The 20,000-nt window shown below is 58.3% G+C and overlaps 1 protein-coding gene across 4 annotated transcripts in view; it reads right to left on the bottom strand.

The window, feature by feature from the left end:
• CCDC85C (coiled-coil domain containing 85C) overlaps positions 1-20,000 on the bottom strand; it is an 83,225-nt gene that overhangs the window by 14,961 nt on the left and 48,264 nt on the right. For all 4 annotated transcript variants that reach the window (XM_082450312.1, XM_082450313.1, XM_082450314.1 and 1 more), the window contains exon 2: positions 5,955-6,028. In XM_082450312.1, the coding sequence (XP_082306438.1) occupies positions 5,955-6,028 (74 nt within the window). The remainder of the gene's footprint in view (positions 1-5,954; positions 6,029-20,000) is intronic.

Here is a 20,000-nt window from a genome sequence, read left to right as displayed (position 1 = left end):
GCCTGTAACCGATGGGTACCGCGCTGACCAGGTCTCAACCACAATGACCGTCATCCCCTCACGGGTCCCCTGGCAGGACCATTACTTGCTCCGATGAGGTGAGTGAGGGGCAGGCCATGTAACCTCCGTGGAGGCAGGTGGGGGACTCTGGAGGGTACAAGTGTTGCAAAATCCAAATCCCATCACAACTGACTGGATCTGAGCAACTCGCCAACTTCCAGGTCTCTGTTTGCCTGCATGTCAGTTGGGGTCCAGAAGGACACTCAGCTGCTGGATGGCCCACAGGCGAGGTCACAGTGGCTGACCCATGACCCTTATCGCCAGCCAGCCCTGGCCCTCAGTGCTTTCCGTGATTTGCCCTTTAATCCTGGGGCAGACACCATTAGTGTCCCCATTTTACAGTTGGGAAACCTGAGGCACAGAGAGGTTAACCCACTGGCCCAATGCCACCCAGCTGGTAAGTGGCACTTTGGGGATTGGAACCAGGCCCTCTGGCTCTGGGGTTGGCCTCTTACCATGCTGACCACCCAGTGTCTGGCTCACGGTGGACACTGGTTAAGCCTCGGGCATAGGGGACAGAGGCAGAATTCCTAGTCTCTCTTCCTGCCCACGTTGCTAGACTGACCATCTGCTTGGATGATGGAAAGAGGGGGTTCCCTCCGTGGCTGAGGAAGAGGCTGGACTGTTCTAAGGTTCTGCTAATGAAGCAGATGAAGCCCTCCGGAGACCACATCACTCATGACAGAAGGGGCGGGGACATGACAGCCAACCCCGGACACCAAACAGGCGAAGCAGGGATGGCCCAGAGCCTGTCAACAAAGGCAGCACATCACAGAAGATGCCAGCGAGCAGAACTGCCACCACAGACATACCGTGAGGCCAGCATCTCTGCAGGGCTTGGGCAAGGGGACCAACCAACCAAAACAACCCTCCTTGGGGATGCGGGAAACAGTACTGAGGTGTCAGCAACGGGCTCAGATAGTAGCAGACTGTTCCTCAGTCCCAAGGCCTGGATGGTTCAAAACTCAGACAAAAGGCAAAAAGGAGCAGTCCATCAGGGACCAAGCCCAGCTGAATGGGCGTGGTCCGCCAGACCTTGAAAAATCCCAGGCTCCCAAGACCAGGAAAAGGAGAGAAGGGCAAGCACCGCCCGGGCGCCCCCAGCTTCCAGTCAGTGCTGTAGCAGGCGCCACCACCATCCCTGTCTTACAGGTGAGGAAACCAGGCACCGGGGCATAAGGTATCTTACCTAAAGCCACACAGCCGGTGAGCGGTGGAGCAGGGATTATCTGAATCCAGACTCCTCCGGGGCTCAAACCCACTTTCTTATACCGTCAGGCCAACAACACCATTGCTACAGGTTGAATTGTGTCCCAGTCAGATTCATATGCTGACCTGTTGACCCCATGCTCCCCAGAACTGTGAGACAACACATTCAATACATTTCAGTTGCTTAAGCCCCTTCTCCACGCACCCCCCTCCGCCAAAGTGCGTGGTTCTTTGTTACGGCAGCTCTAGCAAACTAATACAATCACCTGTCCCAGGAAATCCGCCCCCACCCACGCCTCAGTTTCCCCATCCATGCTTGGTGTAAATCCTGGGGTCACTTCCAACCTGAGTGTACCGCGACCCTGTGTGGCATGGCAGGATGGGATGAGCGGGCACAGGGGCCAGGAGGAGGGGGGCCGGCTGGGGCCGGTCACAGCCGCGGGCCTGGACCACTGCCTCCTCTCCCCCAGATGGCCGCCCACTCTTGCCCAACCTGCTTCTTGCTCTTTTGTGAAGCTGGCTTCTGGGCACATGTGGAGCCTTCATTGATCAGCCCAGCAGGGAAGTGAATGGAGGGAACCACAGAGCGGAGGCCCCCGTGTCAATTACAGCCCGGCTAGGCACAGAATCCACGGGAAAAATCATATCACATACTGGGCTCCAGATGAATCATTGCAGAGGAAGCAGCTGTGTTGATGAAATTTTAAAGCCGACATGAGAAAGAAAATATGAACTGCAATACAGTAATTTAGCCTGTGAACACTGGCACATTTTTAATTAAAGCTGTTTTGGAGTTAAATAGAGGCCGTGGAGGGAGAGGGTGGGCAGTGGGGAACGGGAATCCACAGAGGCTCTCTGCCCTCCCACCCAAACCCCAAAGCCACGTCACCCGAAGATAGTTAAAAGAATAACATTGCTCTCCCCTGCTTTTTGCCAAAGGCAGATTTTCCACTTTGCACAGAGCTGGAGGTTTCTGTGCAATTTGATTTCACTGAAAAGATATAGGTGCCAGAATCATAAAATCTCACAAGCTAGAGCCCATGAGACCGTGGCCAGAATCCCACCCATGGCAGCGATCTCCTTCTTCAATATGCCCAAACATGGTCATCCATCCCCCCATCCATCCATCCACACTTGATTACCTCCAAAGATGGTACACTCACTACCTTATGAAGCTGTTCTCCCTGGGTTAAGCAGACCTTCCTTATTCTGGGCAAGAACCAGTCTCCCCTCCCGGCCTGGGAGACCAGGTGGGTGCAGCCAGGGTTCCCCAAGATGCATCCACCAAGTCCAGCTGGGCATTGAGACACAGGTGTGACCACTGAGACCCAGCAGCCCAGTCCTTGAATACCTGACAGTCCAGCAGGGGTCGGGGCCAGGCTTCACAAGGAGGACCCCAATACCCCATCAGCAAGAGAGGGCAGCCTATGGGGCTGAGAGAGCCCAGAGCAAGTGCCGGGCCACCTGGGGGTGGCTGGGGAAGGCTATTGGCAGGAGGCCAGGAGGAAGGAGGCTAAGGAAACCCCATCTTCCCTGGACCCCATCAAAATAAGACCAGTACTCTACTTGTGGGCTGAGCCCTGCCCACGGAGTTCTCCCCACCTCCACTGTCCTCCACAGCCCTCCTGTATACATGAGCCTGCTGGCCAGGACAAGGAGGCAGCACAAGAGTGCCCCCTGGGGGTAGGCCTCTGCCTGGACACCACTGTACCCCCGGGCCATGCACACAGCAGGTGATCAGTTACACATGGAGTGAGTGAGTGAGTGCCCATTTTACAGGTAAGCAAACAGAGGCCAGGGGAGAGGAAGTGGCTCAAGGGTCCTCATAAAGCTGATGCCACCTGAGCCACCCTAGGAACCCAAAGGCAGGCAAGGTATCAACTGCTGCCAGGAAGCCCTGAGCAGGCCAGAAGCGGCCCTTCTCTCACTGTTTCTCACATCTCCTGCGTGGCTCAGAACAGCAAAGCCCTCCTCCAGGGCACCCACCCACCCTCAAGGCCAAGCCCTGGTGGCAGCAGGTGGCAGGGGCAACAGGAGCCCCGCCCATGACCCTGGAGATGCCCTGCCCACACCCTGGCCCCTGGGTGCTTTTGCATACTGTAGGTTGAGGGTCGGCCCTCGGCTGAAGCAAGGGGACCCGGGCAGGTGGGTATGCAGTGCCCTGGGGGGCCAAGGCCCCAGCACCACACGGCTGCCCCCTTCTCGGGATGCTGGGTATGGCCCTGACACCACTCGCTGGAAGACCCTGGGCAAGACCCCCACCTGCCAGCAGCGTCCTCGTGAGGAAGAGACGAGGACAGGACCCAGGTGCCCCCCCCATGACACACACAAGCACCCACGGCTATCACCAGAGCAGCTCAGCCTCACAAGGCTTCATCTGGGGAGAAAGAAAAGTCTCCTAAAGAAACAAGAAACTTGGAACACAGGCACACTGGATGGTCTCTGAGTTCCCAGCACTTCTCTTGTACTAGCGAGGAGCTGGGCGAAAGCATGCTCTTGTCCCTAAAGCCCAATCTGCCTGAAGCCAGCAAGCCTGGGCCCAGGCGAGAGGTCGCGCCCCCATGTGATGGATGTGTGTTTCCGGAGAGCCTGGCGTGGGTACAGGTCGGGGACAGAACCCCGCTGCTGCTGCCTCCGGGACAAGGACAAGGTCCCCAGTCCGACCCCTGGGAGCGGGTCAGAGCAGGCCTGGCGGGCAGGGACCAGGCAGAGAAACCCCCTGCCCAGGTGGTGGCCGCACCCCTGATGCTCCAGACAGAGGGCCCCATCAACCTCCACCTCTGCACATGTGGGCACGGGGCAAGTGGGCACAGCGATGGGGGACTCCCTTATGAGCCCAGGGGCCTCCCAGAGGGAGGAGGAAGAGGAAGGACTGCCACTCTGCGGCCTGAGCGTGTGCAGGTTTTGCACAAGTCCACGGTCAAGTCTACCACGTGGAACTGGGTGCATATTCACAGTGGGACAATGTGGCCTAGGAGAGCAGGGGCCACAGGGACACTTCTGTCCTTGTCCTTGGAAACAGGACCACAAGCCATGCCCTGGCTGCACCGCAGAACAGCACTGCAAATGGCATCCCAAATTTGGGGTCCAAGCTCTCAACCTGCTTCTCCCCAGAAGCAGTGACACAAAGAACAGCTGGACTGGAGCAGACTCACAAGGCTGCTGACCCCCCTGGTCGGAGGCTCCCACTGCCAGAGCGAGGTGCTGGCCTTCATCCTGCTGTACAGTGGCTGAAGTGAGTGACTTGCTCCCCTACTTGCTGGACGGGAACCAGCTCCAGAGCAAAGGCTCTGATGCTGCCCCCCCCATCACCTCTGCCTACAGCTCCTGCAGCCCGCCCCACACACCCTCCTTAGCAACCAGGACAAGCCCACATGGAGTGTTCAGGTCTAAGGAGCCCTAGCCCACAGCCAGGCGAGGCCCCAGCCCCTCCCTGCCCTTGCCAGCCCTGAGGAGCCAGCATATCTTGTAGCCAGGCCCCTCCAGCACCTTACAAATGACACATCTTGTTTGAAAACAAGCCTTGCAGTTCAGTGCCCGGCTATGCGCCTGACACAGTGCGGTGGCCATGGGATGTGGGGGAGCAAAGACCCAAATGTGAACCACATACTCTGCAGAGTCCTGCCGAGCTAGGGGGAATTTCCAGCAGCCCATGCGAGGCGAGAGGTGGGATGGCAGTCGTCGGGCTGCACTTGGGGCTGTGAGCACCCCAGCCGCCGCCCAGTGCGCAGAGAGGGTGTCTGAGCGGGGCAGTGGCGCCAAGCCCACTGGTCGCCTAGCAACGAGGCCAGGCAGCTGAGCCCTCCCTGGGGCTGGTTCCCAGAGAAACGCTCTGGGCATCCTGGCCGGCCACTTATGGGCCAGCAGATGTGGCAGGGGAGAGGGATACTGAGACGAAGTCAGGGATGAGTACAAGGGAGAAAGAGGCTGGAGGGTCAGCCGAGAAAGCTGACCCCAGACACCCCGACCTACCGGGCTGATCACAGCCCCCCATCACCACCCTGCCAACAGCAGGAAAGGCCCCTCGTCCCGGCAGCCATGCCCCCTCCACGCTCCAGCCGCACTCGGCAAGGGCACAGACGCCTACCCCCCATCTCTCATCCTGCACCACCTCCTCCCCGCACTGACCCCATCACCCATCTCTAACCTGCCGTCCCTGTGCTGGGGACAGGCCAGGGACGGGCCGAGGACGAGGCCTGGCCTCATCTGTCTGTGGACTCAGGCCAGGCAGGAGGGAGGAGGGCAGACCCCAGCCCACAGGGAAACTGGCACGGCAGGGGCAGGGAAGTTTCCATATGGGTCTGAGCGGGGACGGGCCAGCCCGCCTCTTGGAAACAGGGTCTTGATGCGCCCATCCAAAGGGCAAAGCAGTCCATTTCTTCAGCACTTGTGTGTGTGTTCTGCGCCATCTCTGGGACGGGCCCAGCACCAGCCCCCAAGGAGCTCGCAGACCACTGGGGGGACAGACAGGGAAAGGCTGTGATGGAGGGAAGGCAGGTGGCCGTCCTCAGCCAGGTGTCCCAGGAGGTGACTCCGGGCAGGAGTCGGGGGCAGGTGGAAGGTTAGGGGTGGGAAGGGGGAAGGGAACCCCAGGCGTGCTGGGGCGAGGGTTAGGCCCTGGAGTGGTGGGTGGCAGCAGGGCCTGCGCTGGCCCTCAGGGTGGGGTTGGCCCACAGCCGGCCTACCTGTGCCAGGAGCTTGTCACCCTCCAGCAGCTTCACCTTGGTCTCCAGCTGCCTGATGTAGGTGGACGAGGGATCTGTAACGACACAAAGGGGGCATGTCACCCGTCAGCAGACTGTATCCAACAGGAGGGCCCACCCTCCCCTGGGCCCCCTCCGGTGGGCCTCTGAGCCCAGGTTTCCCTGACCTGCAGAAAGGGGATGAGGGGTTCCCTCACCAGCTTGTCCTGGGCTGATTCCTTCGGCTTCCACAATGCTTCAGGTCCAAAAAGAGTCCTCACAAACGCTCCCCTGATGGGACCCTCATCCAGGGGCAGCCCACCCCATGGCCCAGGGTCCAGGGAGGCCCTCCCCTGCTCAGGGGGGGAACTGAGGCCCCCAGCATGCCAAGTCAGCATCTGGGCTTCCTCCGCTCCATCCTGCCTGACGCACAGAACTTCTACAAGCGACTTGTTCGGGGGGCCGCATAATGCAGATAACCCACCACCCCTCCTGCAGTCAGGGGCCAGTGAGACACGCCCAACCACACGCCCCCAGCTCCTGAACGCGGAGGGGGTGAAACCCACCTTCCCTCGCCACGCTGACCCCGCTGCACAATCACATCAGAAGCGGGAGAGGGACTTCCCCGGTGGTGCGGCGGTTAAGAATCCGCCTGCCAATGCAGGGGACACGGGTTCGAGCCCTGGTCCAGGAAGATCCCACATGCCGCGGAGCAACTAAGCCCCTGTGCCATAAATACTGAGCCTGCGCTCTAGAGCCCACGAGCCACAACTACTGAGCCTGAGTGCCACAACTACTGAAGCCCACACGCCTAGAGCCCATGCTCCGCAACAAGAGAAGCCTCTGCTCGCTGCAACTAGAGAAAGCCCACGCGCAGCAACGAAGACCCAACGCAGCCAAAATATAAGCTAACTAATTAATTACTTAATTTAAAAAAAACAACCTTAAAGCCTCCTGGCTCTATTGAAAAAAAAAGAAGCGGGAGAAATTCCGCCACCCTAGCTACCCACAGCCCTGGTCCTACCTCCCCATTGGGCTGGAAATCAGCTCAGAGGAGAAAACTAAGGACTAACTCACTCCAGGCCAGGACAAGGGAGCCTGCCTGGGTGGAGGCCAAGGGTGACATGGGGCAGAGAGGGCAAGGGGAGGGAGGCAGAACACGGGACAGGGAAGGTTAACACAGGGTAGGGTAGGCAAGGGGACCAAAGAGTCACAGCAGGTGCCCGTGCTGAGGGAGGAAAGGTGGGTCTGAGCACCTCTGTGACAGCATGGGGTACCTCCCCCAGGAGGTCTGCTGCCACCTGCTAAGGGATGGCTATGCGCCTCTCACCCACACGAGCTCCCGGCCAGAGGCCACACAGCCCGGACGCCAGCCTGGACCGTGCCCACCCCTGGGCCGGTCTGCTGCTCCTGCTGTACCCACCGGCCCCGACCCCCAACAGGACTCAGGGTCTTCGCAGATCACACCACCGGCCCTTCATCGCAGAAGGCACCAGACCTTCGACCAAAGCCAGCTCCCTAATGCCCCACACCACTGCCCCCCTGGGGGGACCTTTAACCTTCCCAGGTGGGCAAAGGGGGCTGAGGCGCATCCAGAGGAGAAGCTGGAACCGCCATGCAACCGTGCCAACACGGTCAGCATGACCGCGGACGAGCCCTGGGCCCTCAGGGTCCTGGTGCATGACGCAGACGCCGTGCCCCTCCCCGACAGAGCCTGCTGGCAGAGGAGGAGCCCACGGGCGCCCTGTGAGGATGGGGCGGCCAGTGGCCCCCTCCCCAGGGCCCCGACCCCCCCGCGCTGGAGCCTGGCCCAGGCTTCACGAGCTTCCGCCCACCAGCAGTGCTCAGCTGTTGCCTCTGACGCGCCCCCAGTTACAGGAGGTGCCCGTGTGCCCCTTGACCTGCCCGCTGTGGGCCACTCTGTTCCCCAAGCATCCCCTCAGAAGCCTTGTCTCCTCAGCCCTGGACCAGGCCCAGGAGCCCTCAGCCCCGCCCTGGGCAGGAATGGGGGGCGGCCCACCCCGCCCCAATTACATAACCAACTCCTCCCCGCTGCTCTCTGCCAATCACCCCTCGGGAATGCGGAGCCTTCTGGAGAGGAAGAAGGTCACTGGCCAGCCCACTCCCCCTCACTCCCAGGGAGACCCTGGTAACCACAGGGCAGCTCTGCGAGGAGCCCCGCTGTGTGACCTGGAGAGGGGCAATGGCTTCTTTATACACACACGGGGCAGTGGAGGGGCAGGGTGGGGGGACTGGACCCCGGGCGGTGACTCCAAAGGCTTCCCTGTGCCCAGGGCCCGGGCAGGGGACCCTCAGCAGTCACTACGGTTCACGCCCCATGCTGGTCCCCGGCCTCGGTTTACCCGTCAATCAGCCCAAACTGACCAGCAGTTCCCACATCGCATCTGCACCCACCCTCACGAACAGGCCTGACGGGAAGGGCCTCAGTGTTCCAGGGGTGCTGGGCCCTCTGAGCAGGGGGACGGAGATGGGGTGCAGCCTGGGCTCCCCAATCCTCTGTGCCCTCCACCTGCTGCCGGCAGGAGGGTTCCCTGGAACACCACCCGGGAAACAGCGGATAAGGGAAACTCCAAAGGCCCCCCAGCTCCCTCAACCTTACGTTAAAACAACCACTGACCCCTATGTGGTCCCCCTCTGGGTGGGGTCGGTGGGGGAGGGAAGGTCCCCCCCATCCACCCCGTGTGATGCATGGCAGCCCCTGCACCTGGCGCCTCCTCGAAGGCTCGCAGGGGCCAAAAGGCATCGTCCCTGTTTTCCAGACGAGGAGGCCACAGGGAACAGTGTCCCTACTTGCTGGCAGGTGAGCAGGGGGGCCCAGGGCCCAGACTTGCAGACCCTCTCCCCACCACCCAGGGCCACCCCCATAGGTCAGTGCTCAGGACCCCAAGCGTCCAGCCGCTCTGAGAGGAGCTGACAGCACCGCGCCATTGTGAGACGCCGGCAGAGGTCCCCAGTGAGACGTGGCTCTTGGTCAAGCATCTCCCCCGGACGCCCCACTACTGCCCAACCCTCGGGCACGGCCGCAAGCCAGGTCCCCTGCTCACCGCCGCCCCACCAGGGGATGTGCTGCCAGGCACAGCCCTGAAGTCAGGGGAAGGACCAGCCACTTGTGTGTGACCAACGACCTGAGTCAGGTCACTAACTCTCACGCTGCCCTGTACGGTCACAGAGCCATCCTGAAGGCGGGCACACCGCCCGCCCGTGGTCTCCTGGCTATGGGGGCGATTTTGTGTCCCTCTGCCATTCCGATGGGCTGAGCCAGGAGCTCCCAGCCCTTCCCTTCTCTGTCAGACTGCCGCTGGAGTCATGGCCTGGGTGGGAGTCAGCAGACGTGCCGACCAGCTCAGCGCCCGCCCTGGGCAGCAGGCGGGCCGGGCACACCGCTGTGCCACAGCCCCACGCCCACCTCCCAGGATGGCAGTCAGGAAGAAGGGGAGGCGACAGAGTCAGCGCCACGAGAAGGGACACAGGCCATCGTTCATCCCACAAACCACAGGCCGCGTCCATGGCCCCAGACCAAGGAACCGCTCCGCTCAGCCCATCTGTCTGGGTTCGCCCCAAACCCCAAGAGGCTGCAGAGGATGAGCTACACTTCAGACATCAAGGTTTGTCGGGTTTTTCTTTTGAATTTCAAAAGAACAATGTGAGAAACTTAAAATATCCTTAAATCACCCAGTGCTCCCAATGGAACGTATCCTAAGGAATTAATTCCAATCGTGAAGAATGCAGACGGTGTTACAGTGATCAAAACTGGAAACAAGGGACTTCCCTGGTGGCGCAGTGCTTGGGAGTCCGCCTGCCGATGCGGGGGACGCGGGTTCGAGCCCTGGTCCGGGAGGATCCCACATGCCGCGGAGCAACTGGGCCCGTGCACCACAACTACTGGGCCGTCCTCTAGAGCCCGCAAGCCACAATTACCGAGCCCACGTGCCACAACTACTGAAGCCCACGCGCCTGGAGCCCGTGCTCCGCGGCGAAGGGTAGCCCCAGCTTGCCGCAGCTGGGGAGGGCCTGCGCGCAGCAGCGGGGACCCAACGGAGCCAAAAATAAATAAATAAATAAAATTTAAAAAAAAAAAAAAAACTGGAAACAACTATTTGTCCAACAACAGCAGAGAGTTTATACCCTTGTCGTCACTCAGATGACGTTTAGGAGAGTTTCTCTCCTCAATGATACAGAAAAACACTTAAACGCCAGTGAAAAGAACTGGACACAAAACTACACATAGAATTGCTGTTATGTTTAAAAATATCCATGTATTGAAATAGAAATCCAGGAACGAGGCAGCACACAGAAATACCGACCGTGGTGTTGCTCACGAGGAGAAGGGTGACTATTCACACTGTTTCTTGTTAATTTTCAAATAATCTCCTTTTAGAATAGAGAGAAATCTTTCTTCATAAAAAAGAAGGGACTAAACAATTGTACTTGCACATCACAGAGTCCCCTGTCAAGGGAAACAGAAGCGTGGGCCAGAGGACAGCGTGGAAAGTGGGCCCCATCGGCCACCCTCTGCCCACTGCCCCCAGCTCTGCTCTGGGGGCCTTTTCCGAGGCCCAGGCTCAGCCCCGAGCCTGCCCAATCCTGCAGAGTTTAACAGGCTATGAGGCCGCCTCCGCAAAGTCCCAGATAAGCCTCCCCTGCCACACGGGACCCCGTCCCCACTGCCCCTACCCTCAGCTCCCCAAGCCAGGCCCTGCATGCTGCCAGGAGCCAGGGAGCCGGACATCTGGTCACCTGGGGGTCAGAGCAGGTGCCCTGCAGTGGGGAAGAGTGAGAGCTAGGTGGACCCTCACGTCGGGGTTGGTGGGAGGGGGGAGAGCAGGCGGGCAGGGGACGCCAGGAAGGGCCTGGCTCCCTGGGAGGACGATCCTTCCCAGCAGCCTCGGGCAACTCACAATCCCACGGGGCGCCTCCATGCCCCGGCCTCTTGGAGACAAGCGTGTAATTAAATTAATTCCAGGTTTGCAGTAACAAGGAGTAGAGCCAGCAGGGAGGGAAGCGCCATTTCCTGGCTTGACTGCCGGCGGGGGGGAAATGAGGGAGGTGACTACGAAAGGGACCCCGAGCTAGGCTGGCCAAGGTGTCCCCTGGACATTCCCTGACCCTCCCAGGGCCCACTGGTCCAATCCTGGGGGACTCACGAGCCACCTTCCATCTGGAGGGACAGGGGGAGCTCCCCGCAACACTCTCGCTCTCAGGAGCCTGAACAGCAGCCCCCCCTACGCCCCTCCTCGCAGGTCCTTGTTCGCAGGTGCGTGGAGGACCAGTGCAGCCCGTGGGTGGGTGGGAGTCATGGAGCTGAGGGTCTGCAAGCCCCTCCCCGCTGGCGCTGACTGGCTCCACCGAGGGGTCCTGTGCCAGGTGCTGGCGTTGACCATCAGGCCACTCTGCCCTCCCGGAAGCTGCCAGGTCACATCTCCCCCACCCCCCAGCCTGGCCCCCTGCCTGCCTAGGCAATGTCACCCCAGGCTCACCATCGGTCCAAACTGCAAGAATTTGGGGGCCAGAGGCCATGTCCAATCACCCCTGTCACCCCCTCCCCACCTAGCTCACCGCTAAGCACATAGTATAGGCCCTTGAAAAAACCTGAAGACCTAACAGGAATCCGTCCTACCGGCTGGGTCGAACAGGTTTCCCCAAAGGAGTTGACTCTTAATCCTATGAGCTCCCACCAGCATCAGCTGCAATGACAGTAAGAAGCGCTCAGCCTGTGACAGTGACCTGGCACCCCCAAGGCCACAGAAGGCACAGCATGCCAGCGGCCAAGGGCAACTGTCCCTCAGACCTCAGCCCACAGCATTTACACTGTTGTCTCGTGCCAACCTCACCAGGAACTTTCATCTTAATTTGGGTGAGACAAGGATTCGCATACAAGCGGGTTACATGGGCAGTGACCCCAGGAAGCCCAGGTGAGGGTGTGGAGAGGTGAGGCGGGGAATGGGAGCTGACGAGAAGGGTGTGAACCCGCTGGGGGCCTCACAGTTACTTGCCTGCCCAAGGGCTCCCTGGTGGGAGCCGCTTTTGGCAGGAGAGTGGTGTTCATGCCCCAGGAGTGCCCACCTGGAGAGGGGACAGGGCAAGCTCCCAGGCAGAGCTGCAGGTGCCCACAGGTGAAGCGGGCGGTGGGCACGGAAGCGGTAAGTGCCACGGGGATCTGGGCAGGGCGTCAACAGTGTCTGCCACAGCTTGGGAAAAAGTACGACTTTCCCTCTCTGCAAAGGAGGAAGTGGATGGAGGCTGGGGGCAGGGGGCTGGGGGGTGGCACCGTGACACACAGCCACACGCGGGGCCTGATTCTCCAGCTTCTGCCTCTTCCAGGGTCCCCACCAGCCCTGCCTCCCTTGCAGCACCCTCTCCCTGAGCGGGGTCCCTATAAGGTCTCGGGGACAGACAGGCTTTGCGGCAGGTCATCAGCAGGAGACTGAGCGACGCCACACCTTGGGCCCCTGCGTGAGGGCTCACACCCAGCAGCTCTGCCGTGAGATGGCTGGCATTTCCACGACGCAGCCCGGCTGATTCAATTCCCTTCTCCTTCCACTTCATTAAGAGGGGTCAGCTGTGGCATCGGGGCCCGTGGCTCCACCGAGGTGGAAGGGCCTCGTTCCTGGGCTTCTCTCCTTTCTCTCCCGCCCCGGGACTGGCCCCCAAGGGGGCAGGTGAGTGCCACACATACCTGCAGGCCGTGGAAAGCAAAACCAAGTAGGGCAGGCCCACTCTGCACCTCAGTCTCCACCCGTGCCTCCCACCTGCCCAGGACGTGGCGGAGCTGTCGCCTCTCACAGGTAACCTCAGACACTTCACCCCCATGGGGAGGTATCCCCATCTCCCCACAGGCACAGAAACAAGGATGCAGCGATGCACCAAGTCACACAGGCAGGGCCACCAGAAGAACCACCCCCAGGGAACTCTGACCAGCTCCGGGCACCAGGGACAGTGCTATGGTCTGGATGTCGGTGTCCCCCAAAATCCATATGTTGAAACCTAACGCCCAATGTGATGGTGTTAGGAGGCAGGGCCTTTGGGAGGTGATTAGGTCACGAGGGTGGAGCCCTTGTGAGTGAGATTAGTGTCCTAACCAAAGAGACCCCCACAGAGCTCTCTTGCCTCTTCCGCCAAACGAAGACACAGCAGGGAGACAACCGTTTATGAACCAGGAAGTGGCCCTCTCCAGACACTCAGTCTGCCAGCACCTTGACCTTGGGCTTCCAGCCTCTAGACAGAGAGGGAAATTCCTGTTGTTTATACGCCACCCAGTCTGTGATATTCTGTTATAGCAGCTCGAACAGAGTAAGACAGACAGAGAGCAAGGCGAGGTCATTCCAGCAAGCAGTAGCAGCAACCACGCACACTTAATGACCACCAACGGTGTGCCTCACTTACAGGCAATCGTCCTCATCGCCTCTCACTGTGAGCAGGTGACCGACCCCTGTGTACCGGTGAAGAAACTGAGGCTCCGGGAAGTGAAGTGACAGCCGCAGACCAGGCAGTGACGGAGCAACCTGCTGTCCCCAGGCAGCCTTCCCTACCTCGGGCTCAGTGCAGCCCTGGGCTCAAGGCAAAGGCCACACTTTCTGCAGTACGCAGTCCTGCTGGGAAACAGGCCGGTACTCAGTCCCAGGGCGGCCGCTGCCCTCCCACCCGGCCCACAGACCAGGCTCGGCAGGTCTTGGGCTGACGTTCCTGCTGCCCTCACCGCTGATGAATGAGCATCTCCATCAAGGCCCGGGACACTGATCCAGCAGAGCCTGGGAACGGTCCTGTCTTCTTAAAGGACTTGGAGGATGTTCCAACCCCAGGCCCACCTATTCCCCAGACCCTGGACAATCCCAAAGGTCACCAAAGGACTGAATTCTTGCAGAGCAGTGGGTCCCCAAATCCAGGACTGGAAAGGCAAGTTACCTGTTTCACGACAGTCCAGGCTACCAGGGGGCTGTGAGCTCCCCATCACTAGCGGAAAGCAAGCAGAAGCTGAATGCGGGATGGAAGCCCCTGGAACCTGAAGTTTCCCCACGTAGCTGGGAGGAGGGCATGGGAAGCTGTTCACCGACCCCAGTGCCAATGTACTCACTCTACTACCCTCTAGATCCCCCAGGGACCCTGCCAGGTGGGCGGCAGAAAGCCTATCCTATAGAGGACAAAAAGCACGCTCAGCGAGTGAATGGGTCCGCCCAACGTCGCAGAGCCAGGCGCCTGCAGGACCAGCAACCACACATGCTTGTGGAAGGGCATGGTCCCCTACTGCGAGGGTCTCTCAGCCTAATGCAGGAGCTGCAGGAATAACCACGTTTGCTGAAGGGCAAAGGGTGGAGTGAAGAGGCTCAGCCAAGGGATAAGGGGGGCCGAGAGCAAGGATGCGCTGATGGGGAGAAATCAGGGACTCCTTCCTGAAGGAGGCGGCATCTGAGCTGAGCACTTAAGAGCAAGCAGGACTCTGACAGGCAGACAAGCCAGGGTGGGGATGGGGAGGATGGAAGGCAAGTCCCAGCTGAGGGCGCAGGGCGAGCAAAGGCAAGGAGGTGGGGCCGTGACAGGCAGGTTCAGGAGCACCTGAGCCAGCACCCAGTAGCATCTGCCTCCTGGCATACAGCCCCCAGGAGGTGCGGGCTGAATGTGAGACAGATATTATTTATGGATGAAGGCGAAAAGGCTGAGGAGGCGTATCAGAGGAACATCAGGTTCCTGCGAGGATACCTCCTGGGAGTGGCAGCGCTGAGCGGGGAGGGCTGCCGCTGCCCCCCCCTCCTCCAGGCGGGCCTGCCCACCTGAGCTGCCCACCAGTAGGTCTGCGTGGTGGGCAGGCCAAGGCAGCCGGCTGCAAACTCTGAGATGACTACCAGAGCCTCGGGCGTGAATAAGTGTTCCCTTGTCCACACAGGACACTGAGAAGGGACCCTTCTTTCCCATTCGCACACGCAAATATTTCTGAGCACCTATTATGTGCCAGCAGACGCCAAGCAAAACCCCAGCCCTCCCAGCACGCCCCCGTAATCCTCACACCGAGCTATCCCTGTTTACTGCAGAGGAGCCTGAGACTCAGAGAGGTTAAGTAGCAAGTCCAAAGTCACACAGTGAAAACACTGCAGGGCTGGGATTTGAACCCAGGTTTGCCCAGAGCCAAGGTTCTTTCCACGCTGCCTCAAAGCTTCCCCAGCGGCCCTGGGGGTCCCATACGACCACCCTGGGCCTCGCAGAACACCAACACCATGGTGGCTAGTGCTGCTCATTCCAAGCCTTGACTCCGCCAGGGAGACACAGCAACTTTCATCCATTCTCCAGACATAGAAACCAAGGTTCAGAGGGGCCCAGTAACTGGTCCAGTCACAGAGTCATAAAAGCAGGGCTGAAAGTCAAGACGTGCGCGTGCGTGTGCGTGTGTGCGTGCGTGCGTGTGCGTGTGTCTGTGTGTGTCCCCATCCCCAACCCAGTGCCCCTCCAGGCCACCCACCGAGGCAGAGGAGGGCAGGGCTTGGGAAGACTCATGGCTCCCCTCCCCTCCCTGAGCAAAAGTTCTCTTCGTGGGGCAGTTCTGGAGACTCTCAGCTTCTAAGGCTGGGCCCAGGCTCCAGGGAGCTCCACCCTGGACGCTGTTCTTCTGGCCCCCCCCCGTCCCTAGGACCCCCACCCCAGGGCATCCGCAAGCCCCAAGACTCTGGGCCTCACGGGGTCACGAATGTCCGAAAGGCTGGCCCCCAGCCCCTCCCAAGCTCCCCACTCCATGCCCTGATACGTGGGATCCTGGAAACCTCAAATCCCACATCCCCAACTCAAGTGGACAGCCGTGACCCCACCTTCTCCATCCCGAGCCTGCAGAGGCAAGCAAATTAATGGGCACAGAGAGAAACGAACAACTGCACTGATGCGAACTGGGATCTCCCCACGCTGGCCTCCCGGCCTCTCCTGACGAGGCGCACGGCTGTCTCCTGGCTGCCACCTGCCCCTCCGTGTGCCACACACACAGATCCAGGACCCCAAGGATCGGTGCTCTGTCCACCCGGGGCCGCCTGGCATTTAATTCAACCTGCGCTGAAATCTCGAGGGGGCGGCCAAGCAGGAGGCCGAGTCCAAGCCGGCTCATTTAGAATACACCCCGGTCTGGATCCGCCTGCAAGCCGCTGGTGCTCTCAAGCTGAAAACTCAAACTTATTTCTCCATCCACCGTTTGGGAAGCCTGACAAACCCAAATTGAAACTGTGTCATTGTTTCAAAACCAGGGGAAAACAGGAAAAAAAGAATTCCTTTCCTTTGCCTTCAATTTTCAGGCCCAGAAATTAACCTGTGTGCTTAGGTGACACAGTTCAGGGGTCAGCACTGTTCATGTCCCCTCCCCCCCCAACCTGATTTCACTCTGAATGATTGGGAATTATCGATAGAGGCTGAACAAACCACCTAGAGGCCCCAGCACGGCCACCTAGCCACACAGAAGGCGAGTCACACCTGGCCTGGGTCTCCCTGGGGACATTTTAACATTTGATCTCTTCTCCCCTGGAACCAACTAAACTGGACTCCAGCGAAGGGGCCTGGATGTCCATATACATTTTAAACGTCCTCCAGGTGACTCTAACGTGCACACAGGGCTGGGGACCCCTGCTCTATGCTGAGCAGTGACTGTTCAAATTGTCCCCCTCTTGGGCTCCTTTCCCGAGGGACCCCATGCCTCCTGGCCCTGACTACTCACTGGGCCTCAACCCCTGCAAACACAGCTGTACCACACGGACTCCAAGGAGGCCAGGACATGCGGGACGGATGTCTGAAGGTGGTGAGGGAAGCGTGTAGGTGGGTAAACATTCACGGAGCCCCTGAATGTATGTGCCAAGCCCCTTGGTAGCCAGAAGTGGAGACCTTGCTGGTTTCAGGGGGAAAGGGAGTTTGCTTTCATTGTTAGACATCATGCATGTCTCTACCAAGCATGAAAAGCTGGTGGCGCCAGAATGGGGCCAACTGTCCAGCAGAGGGGGCAGGAGGGAGGGGGCAGGACACCAGGGCACACTCCAGCCGCCTGCAGAGGCCGTGAGGTGCGGGGAGCTGTGGCAGGCGGAGCAGGCTCAGGAAACAGAAAATCTAGGTGCGGCTGCGTCATCGGACACAGGGGAGTGGCTGGAAGCACAGCCCGAGATCTGACACCTCAGCAGGAACCCCGCCCTGTGAGTGAGCAGGAGAGCTGGGGCTCAAAGCATAGGAGGCAAGAGAAAGAGGGGGCTCCAAGCAGTTAGCTCTGGCGGCAGCACCATGTCTGGACAGTGTTTTGCTGATTCAGTAAAAACTAGAATAAGTCATCACAAGAAAGGCGGAGGGATTCCTGGGGTGGTGGGGGCCCACAGAAGCTCTGCACGCCTGGCACACATCCCCAGCAGCATTCTGTGCCGGTGGGGGAAGGCTGAAGTGTTTCATGAAAGGGACTGCAGCTGGTGCGGAGAGTAAAAATTCAATCCCAACCTCACACCACACACAGAAAGCAGTTCCAAGAAGGAGAGAGAGTTCTATGTGAAAAAACAACTCTAAAAACTTGGGCTTGTTTGATACAAAGGGGGTGACAACTTATGCTACAGGCAAGAAGCCAGTCATAAAACACCACATATTGTATGATTCCATTTATATGAAATGTCCAGAGTAGGTGAATTCACAGAGACAGAAAACAGATTAGTGGCTGCCAAGGGCCGAGGGGGAGGAAGAACAGGGAGTAACTGCGGATGAGTACAGACTCTCTTTCTGGGGTGATAAAAATGACCTAGAATTAGATAGTGATGGTTGGGTAACTCTGTGAATGTAGTAAAAAGCACTGAATTGTATACTTTCATATATATATTAACTGTGTGAATTTTGTCTCAGTACAGCTGTTGTTAAAAAAGAACAACTCCGGGACTTCCCTGGCGGTCCAGTGGTTAAGACTTTGCCTTCCAATGCAGGGGGTGCAGGTTCAATCCCTGGTCAGGGAACTAAGATCCCACATGCCTCGCGGCCAAAAAACCAAAACATAAAACAAAGGCAATATTGTAACAAATTCAATAAGAGCAACTCCAAAAAGGGAGGGAGGGAGGGAGGAAAAACAAGAAAAAGAAGAAGAAAAACAAAAAAAAATTAAAAAATAAAAAGAGCAATTCCAGCTTTCAAGTAGGAAAGGATTTCTTAATCAAGAAGCAAAAAGAACAAACCATAAAGGGAAGGCCTGTTATACTCAACTGTGTGAACGTTAAAAACCCTGCCCAACAGCAGACCACAGATCTGTGAGCACAGTCAGAAGACCAGCCTCCTGCAAACAAAGACAATGAGACAATTTCAGCCATTTGACCGACAGAAAGTGAATAGTGGTCACTCATGTGATGGCAAGAGCCTAAGAACCAGGAACCAGGACATGGGGCGCCCTGGCACAGCAGATCAGACAGCCACCCGGCACGGCTTCCCACCACTGAAGATGCACCTGCCTTCAAGGACCCCCGGCGGTCCAGGTGTGCAGAAACAGGTACAAGAAGGTGTCCCAGCGCTGGCTAAAGTAGTGAAAAAAATGGAAACCACCTCAAAGTCCTCCCTGGGAGACCAGATAAATTGTGGTTTAACCAAACAATGAAATACTATGCAGAACTGGAAACGAATGAATTGGGATTACAGGTACCATCAACAAGGATACATCTCAAAAGCACGATGCGGGGAGGGGCGAGGAGGTGGAACTGAGGGACACATATAAATGTGACATCATTTTTAAAGTCTGAAAACCTGCAAAGCATCATCGTACCTTGCTTATGGACGTACAACCTGTAAGAGAAATAACATCTGTGCAGGAGAATGATAAGCACCGAATTTCTGGCGAGGCTCTCTCTGGGGAGGCGGGGGTGGGGAGGTGACACACAAGATGCCTCAACTCTACCTGTAACACTTTATTTCTTAAAAGGATCTGATGCTAAAATGCTTTATTGTTGGCAATCTGATAAAGTGGGCAGTGGACTAAATAGTCTCATTATTCTCCAAGCTTGTTTCTTTTTATATATTTCTTAACAATAATAGTAATAATAACATTTTTTAAGTAAAAGGAAGAAAGTTGGGGCAGCGCAACAGACGCTCCAGAAAAGATACTGGAAGCTTTTGATGTTGGAACACCCCCTCCCTCGGTCCCAATTCCTGGGCTGCCTTTGGAAAACCTCACAACATCCCTGGTAACGAGCCTCCTTTGGTGTCGCCCCCCACCCCTTGGGAGCAGTCAAATGGCAGCAGGTCAAGAGCCTATGGGGAGGAAGGGCCACAGGGGTGGGAGGCTGACAGCAGTGGGAAACCACCCTCCCGCAGACAGTTAGGGGACAAGAGCAGGTTCCCTCTCTGCCCCAACTGCTCTGTGACCTTGAACAAGCCCTTTCCCTAACCCAGGCCCAGAGAGATGCGGGCAGGAGGCCCAGGTGACCCAGAGGGTCAGAGGGCAGGACAGAGATGCGACTCAGAGCCCCTACAAGGCAGCATCCCTGCAAATAGGCTGGGCAGCAAGGACCCGCCCGTTAAAATGACACAGACTCGGCATGAGGACAGCAAACTGCCCTTCCCACTTCACAGAAAACCCACAGCAGGTGATTGCTGACCAAAAGATCATGGACAAGGCTGGGCTTCAGGGTGCATCCCCCGAGGTCCTGGGGAGGGCGCGTCCCTCCAGCCGGTGAAGGACCAACTCCTTTTGTGGCCAGGGCATGTCGCAAGAGGAGAAAACTGGTGAAAGGTTGCAGCTCCGGCAGCACCCTCGGGCCTCAGTCTCCCCAGATGACATCGCAATAAAGATATCAGCCTGCACTTATGAACTGTACTTGGCAGACTACTGTCCACCCAAAGATGCCCATGCTCAACCCCTGGAATCTGTGAATATGTGACCTCACGCGGCCAAAGAGACTTCGCAGATGCGATTAAGGTTGTGGCGGTCAAGAGGGGGGATTAGCCTGGATGACCCAGGTGGACCCAATTTAACCTCATGACCGTGTAAAAACGGAGAGCCTTTCCTGGCTGTGGCCAGAGGGAGAGGTGACTGAGGAAGGGTCAGAGAAACGTCCTGTTGCT

Source organism: Balaenoptera physalus (assembly GCF_965194825.1).
Source record: "Balaenoptera physalus genome assembly, chromosome: 2".
Lineage (NCBI taxonomy): Eukaryota > Metazoa > Chordata > Mammalia > Artiodactyla > Balaenopteridae > Balaenoptera > Balaenoptera physalus.
The sequence above is the reverse complement of the archived record's forward strand: the minus strand, read 5'-3'. Positions and strand labels throughout refer to the sequence as shown.